Genomic DNA, 15,850 nt, shown 5'->3' on the forward strand with positions numbered 1-15,850 from the left:
ATGTATGACGGTGATGGAACTGGAATTATTGTTATTATTATAGGTAAAGATGTACTGCTCTGTATCTACAACTCACTCTGATTGTGTACTAGGTCTGTCTCTCACTGAGATCCAATGCAAATGACATGTGACCCTCCCCCCCTTTCTTCCTGCTAGAGGCCTTGTGTCCTGGCATCATCCCCCCATAGGTGAACCTCTGACTGTAACCCCCACCCCCCTTCTCTCACCTAAAAGGGTGTGGCCCTTCCCCTCTCCCTTTGTACTGCAACCTGAATTGTATAAAGGCGATAGCATACTGCTATCAGGCTAGACTTCCCTTGAACCAACAGCTGAGAGGGGTCTCCATGCTGAAATACAACCTCCTGAAACTGACTCTGCCTCCGGTCCATTCTTCAACTTTAGCGGGCTTATTAATATTCTATTAACGGTGTAGGTAAGTTTTAGATTTTCATAGCTTGAAAGGTGCAATTTTGGGGGGAGCTGTAACGTCTTTGAAGCACACAGGCATGGGTCTAGCTGGTGCCCATTGGGACCCAGGTTGTAGACCGGCCCTATGGCCATGTCCTGAGCCCACTCCCCATTTCTCTTTAGCACTGGCCTCTTGTGTACTTTCAACTGTCCTGTAGACTAATAGACTAGAAAACCCCCCAGGAAAGTTCAATGTTGTCATCAAAGAATAAATGCTTTCAAACAGACAAGTGACACGATGATGGTTCACAATATACATGTGCACACTCCTCATCTTTATTGTTTCACATATAGATAGATAGCATGGGACTACTGGGTGTCTTTGCTAAAACAAGATTTCACAACGTAGCTTCTGCCACAGCTTAAAAATGGAGACATGGCCTCATAGTTGCATAATGATATTGAAGTTGTCACATAAACATAGTCCCTGCACTCCACCATTGACTTCTGAACACAAGACTTTAAGTCTTTTTTTGGATGTGCTGGTATGCAGGATGAAGAAGCGGTATGTATTCTCCACTGTCAAAAAATCTCAACATGCATACTACTCACATGCAAACGAATGCATCAATAATACTATCAATATTATGTAGGTATGGTGTCTTTTTATAACACTCGAATTTGTATGATATCTTTTATATTTATGTCCACATATTTTCTAATCTGCCTTTTTGCAAACATTAGCTAAGGAAAAGTTATTGATACAAAGCGAAACAGGCTTGAGCTTTGCAGCTAAACTGCGTTGTCTAGCTGGAAGCCCCCTCATTCCAGCCCACGTTGATGGGGCAGGGGGGCCTTTACCCATTGGCCACACATAGTGATGTCACTAAAGCCCTGCCTGTCAGTCAGTCTTTTCCCCATATGAAAAGAAAAGGAGCAGTATACATCGATCCAGCACACTTGTGGTAAGTGCTGGTGTGGAAAACATTAGGTGGAGTCAGCAAATCTATGCCAATTGTTTTGACGATACATATACCAATACGAATCATACCCCAAATCTCTAATATGGACAGCTGTCATTTCCATGGCATAGAACTGCCGTCCCAGGTCAATAGCAACAAGTGATACTTTCATGGTTTTGTTTTGTTTTGTGTCTTACATGCGCTTTGCATATTATTACATGGCTGCACAAGTCTTCTATAAAAACCTATAAAGAAATTATTGTATTTCATATTTCACATTTAAGTATAGACCGTACTAAAAAAAATCACCAATCAAATGTCACCTTTACTGAACTAGTTGTCATGTTCAAAATACCTGTGTGCAATTCATCATTATCGGAATAGTGTGGCCTGTGGTTTTACAACATGACATTTTTAGTGTACATTTTATTTTTTTTACAAAAGTCAACATTCAGAGTCCTCTTATCCCAGTGTTAAAGTACAGTGTATGTACAATATGTCAACATGCCTAACATGTACTCTAAGCTACACTTAGCTTTGCTTAAGAGGTGCATCTGGTGTAATGTTTACCATAAAGCAGCAGTGCTTTGTCTGATTTAATCTAAGCAATAGCAAGACTGAGACTAACTGCAGAGATTACTATGCAAGGGACTGTTGTACTTGTTCTTCATGTGATGTCTTATACCTCCCCTGTTTTGCCAATAGATGCAGACTTCTGAATTATTTTCATCAAAATAACGTATAGAATATTTTACAACTAATTTTCAACTTCTTTCTTGTGCTGTTTCAGAATTCCATTATACATCTTTAGGTGGGGAAGGGGCATTGTCAGACATTGTCATTATTTGAGATATAAAGTAAAGCCACATCATTTGTGACAGTATTAAGAAGGGCCTACCCTATCCTGAACCAAACACATGCTTCACCTTTCTACTGTGCCAATGTGTTTATGAATGTAGATCCTTCAATCCAGTGAACAGGAAACATCTGTTAACACAGAAGACATTATTTGAAATATCTGATCCACAAACTACAACTCTAGAACAGCAGTTCATAGACAAATATCCCTTCAGACCATCTATCTGTGGCATCAGCAGAAAAACTATGCCATCATTGGTCCGTCAGACCATCAGGAGAAAGAGAGGGTAGTTTCACTGATGTTCTGGTAACATGGTAATCCATTTGAGTACATTTAAACCTACATTCACAGATCTAACATCTGATCTAAGACCAGTGCTCTTTGTCTTTTATTAATGGTAAATGTCAGGGCTAGTTCAGCAGGCAGGGACAGGGCGTGAAGCCTGTCACTGCATGATGATGTGGGGCTCCAGGTTGAAGAGGAGGTCATCATTGCCACGCTGCACCTCCAGCAGAAGAGCGCCCTCCCCGAGCAACTCCTCCTGCAGATCATCTGTGCTGGTGAGCGGCTGTCCGTTCAGCTTCACTATGATGTCACCGTTCTCCAGGCCACCTCTGGGGAAGATTGTTTAGAGAGAGGGAAACAACACAGGCACTCTTTAACTTGTCTGTCAAAACATAAACACTTCGCTATTTAGTCTCTCGTAAGTTCTCTGAGACTGCAGGCAGTGACCAAGTGCTAGAACAGACTGTGACAAATGTTTGCCCCCATTAAAGTGCTGGATGTGTATGGGACTGTCTGCAATAGGATGTACTGTACTTGTGAGCTGGGGAGTCTGGCAACACTTCATGGACTAGGATCCCACTGTTGACATCTGGAAAGTCAGGATTATGCTGCCTCAGCCCTTCTGCCAGACTGCAGAGTACACAAAGGTCCATGTTAGTTCAGAGTTACACCCACTGCAGTGAGAGTGCAAGAGAGCAAAAGAATATGTAATAAGTAGGCAAGACTGGTCTGAGATTAGTGTCCAAAAAAGCACTATGGTAGCATAATCAAATCCTTGGCACACGGCAGGTTTATTGCTCACCATGCTCATGGTACAAGTATGCTTAGGAAATATAACTTTAAGAGCCCCCAGGTTGGCTAGTCTTAGTAAATTTGAGTTTTGTGTGGACACCAAACTGTACCTAATAGGGGATGAGTCTGTTACTGAATACATGTTTTTAAATGAAACATTCAGATTTTACCTTTCAGTGATTGTAAGCATTCTGATGCCGATGTATCTCTTTTTTGTGCCTTTCCACTCTGTGAGAATAGAAATGTCGATATGAGAACTGCAAAAAGTATTAGCAGTAGGAATGAAAATGAATCAGTTCCAAGCAAGTCTTAAAAATAGTGAGCACCAGAAACTGAGTGACAATTACTTTTGGAAGATATTATTCCTTCTCTTTTTTTCCTCTCCATAAAAACTACTGCACATTCATTCTTAAGAAGCTTCAGGGGTTGAGTGCTTTACAACCACATACATATATTTTACCTAATAATGAAATCTACCTGCAGTGCATGTGTGAGCCAAGCACGGTCATGTAGTCGCTCATGCCAAAGTAGATCTATTCGATATTGTACAATTTTAGAAGTGCTACCAATTACTCACAGCTCTCAGTTACATTTATGCATGTGAAGATTATATGATACAAACAATTTGCTACTATTGATACTACATACAATTTGCCCTTAGCTGGAGTTTGGGGAGGAACTTCATAACCATGCCTTGTTCATAGAGTGGTGCAGTAGAGGAGCTTGGCTGACAGGCACTCTCACCTGAATCAGAGACCACCGGCTGAAGCTGCAGGCCCTGGTAATGAGGGCTATATATCCTCTGCATCACTATCAAAATGAGAGACAGTGTGCAGAGATTTTACAGCCATACATGGGCTTTTTGTGCTATTGTGCAAGCTTGAGCAGGTAGGTACTGAAAACTGCACTAAGAATACAGTGCGTATGGTTTAGAGAAAATATGATGATTGCTGTATGTGAAGCATAAAACAACCTGTCATGTACAGTATATGAGACAAGAGATCAACATGACAAGAGATCAACATGAAAAAAGTCTCCCATGAACAATGACTAAATAATTCAAACTTTTTCCCACCAACTGTTTACAACACATTACTTGCAATATATCTATTGAACAAGTCTACTGACCCAATATATCATAATTATGTTTTTGTCTGTAAATATTTGAGAGGAATCCTGCTTCCAATAGTCAACAGTTTACCTTTGTGATGCTTGTCTAGAGATTCGTTAAGGAAGCGTTTGATTCTGTCAGAGGGTATGGCGAAAGATATCCCGGCTGTCACTTTCAGTGTGTTAATCCCAATGACTTCACCATCCTAGGATGACAAAACAAAGTCTTTACAAATAAACGTTATCCAGATAGTAACAGCAAATGTATGGCTATGTTCAACAACTTACCAGGTTGACAAGTGGGCCACCAGAATTCCCATACTGCACCGATCAGGATGAGATATGAGCCAGGAAAATGATAAAGAGAAAGAGAGATAAAAAATGTAATATTATGCTTATGAGACATACAGTTTACCAATTTGTTTTAAAATATGTCATTAGCATTTTTTCTGACATACATGTATACTATGGAACCAAAGGCTTTCTTTGCTTGTGATTGCCTATCTAATTGTTATGGCCCATGCAAAAGCCTTGACTAGCATCTTACATTGATGATGGCATCTGTCTGGATGTAGTCCATATCTGAGTCCCGGATGCCCAGCTCCTTTCCATCTCGCTGAGCTGAGCTCACTATGCCAGTCGTGACTGTGTTCTGGAGGGCGAAGGGGCTGCCAATGGCAACCACAAACTCGCCAGGTCTCAAGTCTGTCGAGCGGCCCAGTAACAACACAGGCAGCTTTTTCTGAGAAAGAGTGAAGGGATGAACATTAAAAGGGAAAGAGAGCAAAATGTAGAGTCAAGAAAATAAAGAGTGTATCGTATCAGAGAAGTTTTTTGATCTCTACAAACTACAGCAAATGAAAAGTCCCATACTAGTAAATCAAGAGGGGTTTTTATCCAAACAATACAGTTGCCAAGTCCTGGAGAGACACTTGCTAAAAGAGAATGGTATCTGGAGCATGTCACAGTAACCACATCCATGTGTCTAAAGATTTAGACCAGATCCTCAGTTTCTACATTTCCTAACATGACACCTCTGTGGTTCCCACGCCTTAATGTAGGTCAGGAAACGGCAGAAGTGAACATCGGGCAATGATTAAAAGAGTGTCAAAGCCGTCTAGACAGAGAATGAGGAGGATATAAACAAACCTAGAGAGAATTGCTTGACCCTAATACAAAGGAAATAGTGAGATGCTTAGCTAAATACATGTATCAGCTTATGTTATGCAAAAGTGTAAATTAGGGTAAAAGGGTGCCCTTGTCTTCACAACAGCCCTACAATAACCTATTTTGCTGACAAGGCAACAAAAGTATATCTGCATGGGGATATTCCTCAAGAGATACTAAATAATTGATTACAGTTACCATCTGTAATATTTCTGTCATCCCTCTGCAGTCTAGGACCAGCCTGAATCACTTGGAATAAAACATTACTGTTGGACAATGATGGGCATGTTCCTGTGACAGCTGATATTTCATACTGTACTGACTTTTTTTGTACTGATTTTGACCCTTGTTTGACGTTGATGCTTTGCTATTGTTAGAACCTGTTTTTTCAAGATTAGGTACAGAAAGAGGATTTAGTTGAACTACAACAAATTACCTTATTATAGGTTAATTATTAATTGGGTTCACTACAAAGCTTACATGGACATGGATTAATATGTTGCTGATCATACTTCCATTGAGGTTAAAAGTGCATTGTTTCCCCAACCGCAGCTCAAACACCTCTATGTACAGTACAAAGACCTTACCGGTGAGTCAACTTTAATTGTGGCAATGTCAGACTTCTTATCCAGGTCTCGGATGGTGGCCCCGTATGTGTCTCCATTCTGCAGCTGGACCCGTAGGTGCTGTTGGCCAGGCACGGCGGCCGTGCTGGTCACCACATGTGCGTTGGTCACAATCAGACCTGATTCAGTCGTGATGAAACCCGAACCACTGGAGAGAGGCACATGGCGACCAAACAGCGGGTGGCTTAGGATAAAAACACAGGGGGAAGCAGACAGGGCTCAGTGATTCGCACCTATTGTTTGTGTGGTATATACAGTATGTAATGACTGGACTCGGTAAAGAGTCTTGAGACAATTTGACTGTCCTGGCACAATATGAATACAAATTAATATAATTGTATTAATTAGTGACTGTGGATTCTGGGACCATTTTTCTTTTGGGAGAAACATATTTCAAAATGTATTAATTCAACAGTTTTCATTCCACATGCTACATACGTACATACAAGCCTCAGTACCTCAGAAACAGTTCTACGTGCACCACAGCCGGAGCAATCTTCTCAACCACGTCTGCTATGAAGTTGAACTTGTATCTTGGACTGTTAGGGTGTGCTGGACCTATACTAGCAGAAAGAATTGCAGATGTTAGTAATGATGTCCTGAATCTCACAAGTCCTCATCGGTGCTAACAAGAACACTGCAGTGCCCTGTGTACGTTGGGTGTGTACAACAACACTATGTGGAAGAAGACAATCTTATCTGGAGTCTTATCTTTAGTGAAGACACTAGAGTGCAGATTATGCCAGAAGCTAGAATGATACTGTATGTCCGAACTCAGATCAGTGGTCAGACAGAGCATGTGCTGTGGAGGGGTCACTGCAGTTACCTAGGACTGTTTTTGTAATGTTTTTTTTTTTTTTTGTAATTAAAATGTGATGCTTGCAATGTCAAATGGTAAATCATAATTCAGGCAATCATATAACTTTCCGCACTGAACTTCTTCATTAAAAATAGCGTAACAAAACTGTAAACTTTAAAGTACAGCACCTCCCTACGAACAATCTTACCTATATATTTAATACAGAATGGGATTTTGATATGACCTCATCCTAAAGACACTTAACCAATTACTTTTGGTCTACTTCACTAAACATGCCTCACTGGCCACTGTGTAATTATTCCAAAGCGTGGGGGGCCAAGAGTCACTGTTATGGTCAGTGGGTAAACCCACACCCTTTTACTGGTGAAGCCCAAAACCCTGATCTCAACCCATTTTGAACTGAGACAAGGTACAGCCATCTGATATTAAGCAGGCATGACTGTGACACATTTTCTTAAAACAGATGGCTGGAGATTAGGCTAAAAGGAAGTCCTAGTCTCTTAGATAAATTGAAGATTGAGTGGGAGTGCATATCTGACTTGGAACCGCACAGAGTTCTGGCAGACCCATGTAATGCCCAGAGGTTTTGACTGACTTCAAAGACAATATTCTGGGGGGGGGGGGGGGGGGGAGGGTCACACAACCAAAGGGATGTTTCCTACCTTCTAGTAGCTAACCCCTTTCCCTAGGGAAGTGGTAGAGATCTGAGAACTTCCTCTTCCATGTGAGGCATTTAATGTTTACTCTGCATCTTAGCACAAAGGTTTATATTCTTTGACATACAGCCATGGCCCCCACCATTGGTAGGCTTGTGGTTTGTAGTGTCTCTACTTCTGCTCAAAGTAGTGTATAGGAACACACATACCTAGTCCCATATTCATGGTTCAATTGTAATGGAACTTATGCAATGAAATTGGAGGAAATCAGTTGTGGTGTCTGGTGTCTCCAAACTAAACCAATCTCAGTGCTCTACATTCTTAGAGCTGTAAAATGTGCTCCGGCTAATCCTAGATCAAGTCATTTGGACAAAAAAGGGGCTACATAGCACAAAAAGTAAGGACATTTGTGTTTGGTAGATTATTTCTTTGTTGTAACAATGCTTCTTGGCAATTCATCTTATACCGTTGGAAAGCCTGTTCATTTCCCCTTTAAATGGTGCCACATTTGTAAGGAACATTTGTGGGATGAGCAGCACAGCCGAGTATCTGGGTAGCGCCCAAGCAAAATGTGCCAAAATTCTCCTATTCTCCTGTTGGTATTCACTCTTTGTTTTGAGTTGTTTGGTGGATTGGATGATTGAACTCTCGATCAGTAACAACGAGCAAACAAGACATATTGGCAAATTTACACTTTATTGATTTAATACACCATTAGGGAGAGAATGGAATGGCCTGCCATGAGTCCAGACTTCAACCCAATTGAACACTTGTGGGATCAGCTTGGGCGTGCTGTAGGTGTTGTAGTGTACTGACCAACACAACCACGATGGCTGACCTGCAACGACTCCTGGTTGAGGAATGGAATGCCATCCCACAGCAACGTTTGACCAGGTTGGTGACCAGCATGAGGAGGTGCCAGGCTGCGTATGGATCTTCCTTCTTATTAAAGGGTAAAATTGCCAATATGTCTTGTTTGTTCCTTGTTACTGATCGAGAGTTCAATCATCCAATCCACCGGACAACTCAAAACAAGAGTGAATAACAACATGAGAACAAATTGCTAAGCATTGGCAGAGAATTTTGGCAAATTTTACTTGGGCGCTACCCACATAAACAGCTGTGCTGCTCATCCCACGAATGCATGTTCCTTACCAATGTGGCACCATTTAAAAGGGAAATAAACAGGCTTTCCAACGGTATAAGATGTATTGCCAAGAACCATTGTTACAACAAAGAAATAATCTACCACACACAAATGTCCTTACTTTTTGTGCTATGTTTAGTATGTAAGTTTAAGTGATAAGTAACTAATGGTACAGGAATTTAGGAGTTAGGTTTGTATGTGATAGGCATAGTATACTAATGCTATTTAGCAGAAAAAATACGTGCAACTCTTTAAATCAAGTTATAACTGATAACTTACCTTTGCTGGGAATTGCACAAGGTCCTTTGTGTGCCGTTGTTATAGCGGTCTTTCTGCGCTGCAGAGCTTTACGACTGACCGCCTTCATCTTACAAACATTGCCATATGTCTTACCATCGCTGCCACATACTTTATGCCCTGTTTTGCATTGACAGACCCCTTTGGAAAGGCGCTTGCCGGCAGGATATTTACATTCAAGACCGTCACCACAGGGCAAGTCGTTACTCCGACCGCAAGCGTCTCCTTCACCCAGGGTGCACACCAAGCAGCAGTTGCACCGATCGGGCACATAGCCACTGGGACAACTCGGACTTGGACACTTGCTCACATTGCACCGAGCTGAACACTTAGCTTTCGGTTCGGCACTGGCCAGGTCATTCACTAAAATCACAGTAGTGGCAAAGAGGATCACCTGCATCCTATGCACAACTGACAAAGGCCAGGGATGAGGCAGGTAGTTAAAATGCACAAATTTTAAATCATAATATTATGTTTCCCAGTTTTTAAAGACTTGTAGCCAAACATCCAAATGAGCAGCAAAGTTAAATAGAAAGCAATTCACCTTTAAAAATTACCCTGTCCTGAATTGAAAACGGTGGATTGTTCCCTGCATCAAATGTATTTGAGAGCACGTACCCAGCTAGCAAAAAGTCCGCGGCCCGAAAGCGGCGCTATTCCGCCAGTGACACTCGGCCGAGACTCGGGGTGAATCGCGGCCCGATTAAGGGCCGAGCCTCTGGCGCGAATGCGGCCCGAGTATGGACAACCGGATGCTAGGGAATCGGGCCGCTTCTGGCCCGCTTCTGGCCCAGCAGCATAAACAGCCGCGGCCCGATTACGGTAAATACGTCATGTTGTTAGATGCCGGATCCCCGAATCCACTTTTCCCCGCTTATAAATGCGGCATAGGCTAGGTGCACGAAATACTCAGTGTGGGCAGTTTGTTTACTGTTTAGCCAGGGGTGTTTGAACCTGCCACTATTCTGAATGTAATTAGTGTCTACACGTCCTTCTTTATCGTAACGCCGATTCATTCACTAGGTGCAACACCCAACCAGGTCCGTAGACGCTAATTACATTCAGAATAGCGGTAGGTTCAAAATACACCTAGCTAAACAGGGAACAAACCGCACACTGAGCATTTTCGTGCACCAAGCCTATTGGGAGGACAATATGAAATACGTACAACCAAGCAGTTTCATACAAAACTTTTACTGAAACAGCAACAGTAGCCTACATGTCAGTCATTACAGATGAATTTAACTAAATACTGTACATTATAAAATTAACAACTTCATATTTCATTTCTTTTAATATGGGCTTCAAGGGTTTCAAATCTGAACTCTTCAAATACAATGGTCAGTATAATCTGTTAAAAAAAAAAAGTCAGTATCATCATTGCTATTTCTGAAATGGCATACTGCTGGGAAGTGCCGTTTTGAATCAAGAGAATGTGTGCTGGTTATGTTGCATCTATACAGTATGTAGTATGGCAGTGTGCCATTTCAGAAATAGCAATTGTGGTGGTGCATGAGAGATGTACAACGGTGCATGACAATCATGAATCTCTGCATCAAACATTTCAATATTCAATATTTTTATATTTGTCAAGAGGCAGTAACTACAGAGTTCAGATGCAACACCCTCTCAGTCCATTTGCAGCGACTTTAACGAAATACTATACATTTATATAATTAACAACTTCATTTTTGATTTTTTTGGGGGGGAATATGGACTTCAAGGGTTTCACATCTGAACTCTTCAAATACAATGGTCAGTATAATCTGTTTGCTAAAGAAAACAAAACATAAAGGTCAGTGACGATTTCCCCTCCGACCTCCATCCCGATCAGAGGCCAGTTAGAGCCAGCGGGTGATCAATCGCTCAATGTCCTTGTCCGTAGCGTCTTCAGTTGGTGTGTGTGTGTGTGTTTTATTGTTGAAGGGCTTGTGGCAGTGACTGAAGCGGTGAACTTGACGATTTCCCCTCCGACTCCGACCTCCATCCCGATCAGAGGCCAGTTGGAGCCAGCGGGTGATCAATCGCTCAATTTCCTTGTCCGTAGCGTCTTCAGTCATAACATTTCTTCTTACAGCATCTGAGCTCAAACAAACAAGAAGCAAAAGAGAGTGCTACATGACAATTCATGCTGATGAATTATGCACTCCAATGTCTGCAATAATTAAAGTAACTTAGTAGCTATAGCTTACCTATTACCACACACTTCAATGTCGTGCTTTTGAAGGCTGTTTTTTCATTTGCACCGCTCCAGGTCACTGCCTTTGCAAATGTTGTTGTCATCGTTCGCGTCATAATACGCCACACAGTCTCCTTCACAGTAAGGCCTCCTACAATTCCAAGGTGTGTGGTCTAAAAGAAAAGCATGTATCTCACTACTCATTACTGACTGAATGATTAGTTTGTGATAATTCAACAATTAGGTCTGGGCACACTATTAAGAAAGTCATATTTTGCTCACCAATTTCTTTCTTTCCTGTGGGTTCATTAAAAGCTCCTCCAGGCTAGACAGGTCTTCCTGGGTGGAAAGTGGAAGTTTAAAATTTGCCATAGTAGGCAGTGCATCAGTGTGTGGGTCAGTGCTTGAGAGTCTTTGTAGCTGAACCAGAATGAGCGTCTGCAGTTCCTTCAGGGAGTTCAACTGGATCAATATCTCCCAGAGAATAGCTGCAAAAAGAAAAGATAAAGACATTGGTAGAAGCAACATTCATACATACATTACTGTTAACAGTCCACCATTATAGAATACTTACGTGTCGGCATCGCCTCCCCAGAAACATGAGTGTTTTGCACATTCTGTTCTCATGGAGTGTTCTAATAAAATATAAGAGAAAATAGATATCACCACATTCTCACTCTAAAACTGATTACAAGTTCAACCCTTCCCACCTGTGATTAATCCCAAATAACTACATAATTTCAAGGCAATGGCCAGGCTAACTGTCGGTTTGCTGTTTTTGAAAATCTTACACGGTCTACGGTTGAGATCAGGGGCACTGGATTCCTTCCAACTGGTGAAAAGCTCCTAATTTGGCAAGTAGAAAAACGACTTGGACCTGCGGGGAGAATGGTAACAGTGTCTGTGGCGTTCATGGCATGGGTTGGAGAAGTCTGATCAGCTGCTGTGATGTTCATTGCATGGAATGGAGAAAACTGATCAGCTGTGATGTTTGTAGCAGTTCTTGAGGACCAACGCGCCATGATGTCTGTTGCAGAGGAGGGAGATAACAGATTTCCTCCGGCTAGAGCTATATTGACATTTTAACATTACTTTCATTCATTTAATTCAGACACCATTGTAAAGATGAATGGAAATAATTGTGCAAAAATGACTGCAGTCCAATGGGCCAAGAATGGGTCTCTTTAAAGCAGCAGTAATTTTTCTCAGGGTAAGGACAGGTGTTATTAATGACTTCCAATAATATTCTGATTCAGTTTAGCAGAATCAGGTCCTTATTGGATGTCATCAATGACACTTGTGCTTCTTGGAAAAAACGGCTGCTGTGAAGTAGGCCCATAACAAAAGATTTTAAAATGTTAGTCCTTACCTTCAGGGGCTGTGATCGGGGGAGCATTCACTAGTTGCGTGTAAATCTTTTTCCTGGCTGAAACGTTGCGTGCCGGGGCTTCATCATCATCACTGCTTTGTGGTCTTTTGCAGCCTCTGGTTGATTAAAGATGACATAAAATCAAAACTGGTTTTACCCTCTTTGTTGAATAGGCGACAAGGCGACACAAAAAGTGTAAATATAATATTCTGAGCCACTTGGTTTCTTGTAAATGTCTTGTACAATCTTGCCAGAAATAGGGCAAATCTGATTAAGCAAAAACACAGATGGATTTGAATCTCACTGTGCTGTATGGCTCATTACCGATTCTTTCTCTTCAGGAACTCAGGAACACTGTCTTCATCTTCTGTTTGCAGATCAGACTGTACAGTTGCCACAGGCAACTTGGCCAGGGCATGTTCATATGATTCTGTTAGCATAAATACAAGACGATACAGATTAGGTTAAGATGGGCGGATTAATGCTTGCTATTTCAGTAAGAAAACATTAATAACTAACAGGGTAAAAGCATTACTATACCATGAGAATAAAGCACTCGTATTTTGTACAGAGCCCACAAAGAGGTAGGTTCATCTTGTCTTTGCGCAGCCTTGCGGGACAGCTATTGTTTTGCATGGAGGCCAGAAACTTGCTCCATTGAGCCATTTTGATGGCACAACTTCGACTTCGTTGCTCTTGACAAATTCGACAACGTGATACATTCTAGAAGAAAATAAAATGATGCAGCTTAGGCTAGTCTTTCAATGTAATCACAAGCAGATGAAACAACGATCGCCTCACTATGAGTCTGTGCGACGCTCGACCTCGACATTCACAGGCAGCTCAAACTAAATGCATGAGATGCAGTCAATGAGCACGAGTGAAAAACTGGAAGAAAACATAACCTGGCCGCATTGGAGCATAGTTGCTACTGTGAACAACGTCAAACCGAGCCTACGTGTCTGACAATGCCTTGATACAATTAGAATTAGCATAACACCAGCCAGAGCGTGCAAAAAAAAAAAAAAAATCAAATCGGCATGTCCATGAAAAGTTAATAAAATATGATATGAAACAGCTAACGCTGCTAATCGTTTAAAACTGCAGCAACACAACTCTCGCTAGCTAGTGTTCTTTAAGCAACATAGCTGTTAGCCCTCATTAAGCCTGACGTTACTCGAGGGCAATTTACGCTCAGAAAACAAAATGCTCTAAATGTAACTTGCAATTATTCACCTGACAGTTAAATGTACTCCTACATCTGTGCAGAAAAGTGGCGGTCTCTAGTCAACTGGGCTATGCTACATGCTAGCTAGTTTGCAAAGTTGGCTTTAGAATATCTGGTTGAGGCGAGGCCCTAGGTAAGATAAGAGGCGGCATGGCTAGCCGGCGGTTGCCCACAGTACATTATGCTTGGACACCCCATTTATTTGTTATAATAGAGCTGGACACTGTTAAGTCCTTTATATGCTGTGTAGAAACAAGTCAACATCGACTATCTGAATCAACTTCAGTTTAAGTTAGGCTACAGCGAAACAAACTTGGGCTAAGCTGTTAGTTTTCCCAACTTGCAGTAGATCAAAAATAACGTTAGACTGGGTAGGGATAATAACCTGATTGCAACGTTTAATGTCCTTGGCCAACAATAGTTCAAGTTCAAGTTTTTTTTTACATAGCACATTTCATGTTATACATAGAATAGACTAAAACTAGATAGCAGCATAATGAAACATGTCTTACCTTTGGGAGAGCTTGCATCTAATGGCGGCAATCCATCCATGCCGCGAAATGCCGTTAGAGGAAATGTAACTATTTGATTAAAACAACGATCTCCACATGAGTAAAATGTACTCATTTTCTGTATCGTGAAATTCAATTAAATACTACTGAGTGATTCAAAGCTAATTGTATTCACGTAAAACTGAGTAAAATGCAATGAATAACTTATTATAAATTGTTGAATTCCACTCAATATGATTCCAAACGGCACATACCCGTTGAAATCGGCTTCATGTCGGCAAACCGTATCTGAGCCGAGCCCCACTACACCCCTCACCCACCCAACCCCCCACCTCGATCCCCCCCGCTCCCGCTGTGCACTACAGTAGGCAAAAATGACTCGGCCCAATTGCGGTTGCCAAGACTCAGCCGATTCCGCAACTCAACCGACGGTGCCGCAGGTTTTACGGAATCGGCCCGATTCTCCTTGCTAGCTGGGTAGCCTTATAAATGTAGACTGTCCCCACCAACCTCAAGGATGTCAGATGGGTCCGCCTTTAAATGGGCAACCCTGCAAGCTCGCTGACATCACAGCGGTTGTCCACTAGCAGATATCACTCTCTCTCACTCACTAACTCTCTGAGGTTTCAAAACGGTCTCAATACTCCATCTAGTGGCACACTATTTCTCATGCTGATTGCAATCACAGATCTTGTCACAGCTATCGGTTACCTTTGGTAAGTAGACTAATGTTTTATTTTTTGGTCTATGTGGACTCAAAAAAATAAGGCGTTTAGTCCTGAACTGAATTTCAGAGAAGGTCCAGTTGGCATATTCTGGGAACTAGAGAATAGAGGTCAGCAAATGTAGATATTTGTTCCAAATTGTATCCAAATTTAGAGGAAATACTTGTATCTGTGGTTTCAAGGCTCTCTGTCTTGAGCAGCTCTAAATTCAAAGAGAAACTGTTTTGCCAAAATACATCCTTTGATTAACCATGAATGTTAAGGGTTAACTTTAGTCAGAACAGTCAGGTACCTCCTTCCAGCTACTGAAATGGCATCTCCAACACAGAGCAGTGATGTGTAACACTCATGGTTGTCTAAAGATGAAGAATTTTCTGATTCAGTGAAATACCTTAAAATAGGAATAAATGGATAGAAGTCGCTTCAGTCTGTTCCATGAACACCAGCTCATGGAAGACACAAGTGTACACCACTAGCTATAGGAAGGCTGTAAAAGTGAATGGCTTGGGAGTTGGCCTTCACCAAGGTAGATGAGATATTGCTCACTTCTACAGTTTTCTGTTTCACGCCACTGGCCAAGCCCCCGTTCACAGAAGCGGGACACATATTCCACTGGGCTAGAGATGTAGCTATTGATGATCAAGCCAAATTATATTGAGAGCGATTAGGGTTAGCTTGTAACTCATCTCAACAGGTCAGCAGTCAGCA

At 41.7% G+C, this 15,850-nt stretch overlaps 1 protein-coding gene across 1 annotated transcript; it reads right to left on the reverse strand.

Moving 5' to 3' along the window:
• Window positions 1-2,674: 2,674 nt before the first annotated feature.
• On the reverse strand, window positions 2,675-9,529 carry htra3a (HtrA serine peptidase 3a; the record flags this gene model as incomplete). Its single annotated transcript, XM_080836916.1, has 10 exons — window positions 2,675-2,843; window positions 3,049-3,144; window positions 3,477-3,534; window positions 4,051-4,116; window positions 4,508-4,622; window positions 4,705-4,737; window positions 4,964-5,158; window positions 6,171-6,393; window positions 6,668-6,767; window positions 9,112-9,529. 10 exons carry the CDS (start codon window positions 9,527-9,529, stop codon window positions 2,675-2,677), a joined length of 1,473 nt encoding a protein of 490 aa, XP_080693042.1.
• Between the last annotated feature and the right edge of the window lie 6,321 nt (window positions 9,530-15,850).

This window comes from Sprattus sprattus (genome assembly GCF_963457725.1).
Source record: "Sprattus sprattus genome assembly, chromosome: 4".
Taxonomy (NCBI): domain Eukaryota; kingdom Metazoa; phylum Chordata; class Actinopteri; order Clupeiformes; family Clupeidae; genus Sprattus; species Sprattus sprattus.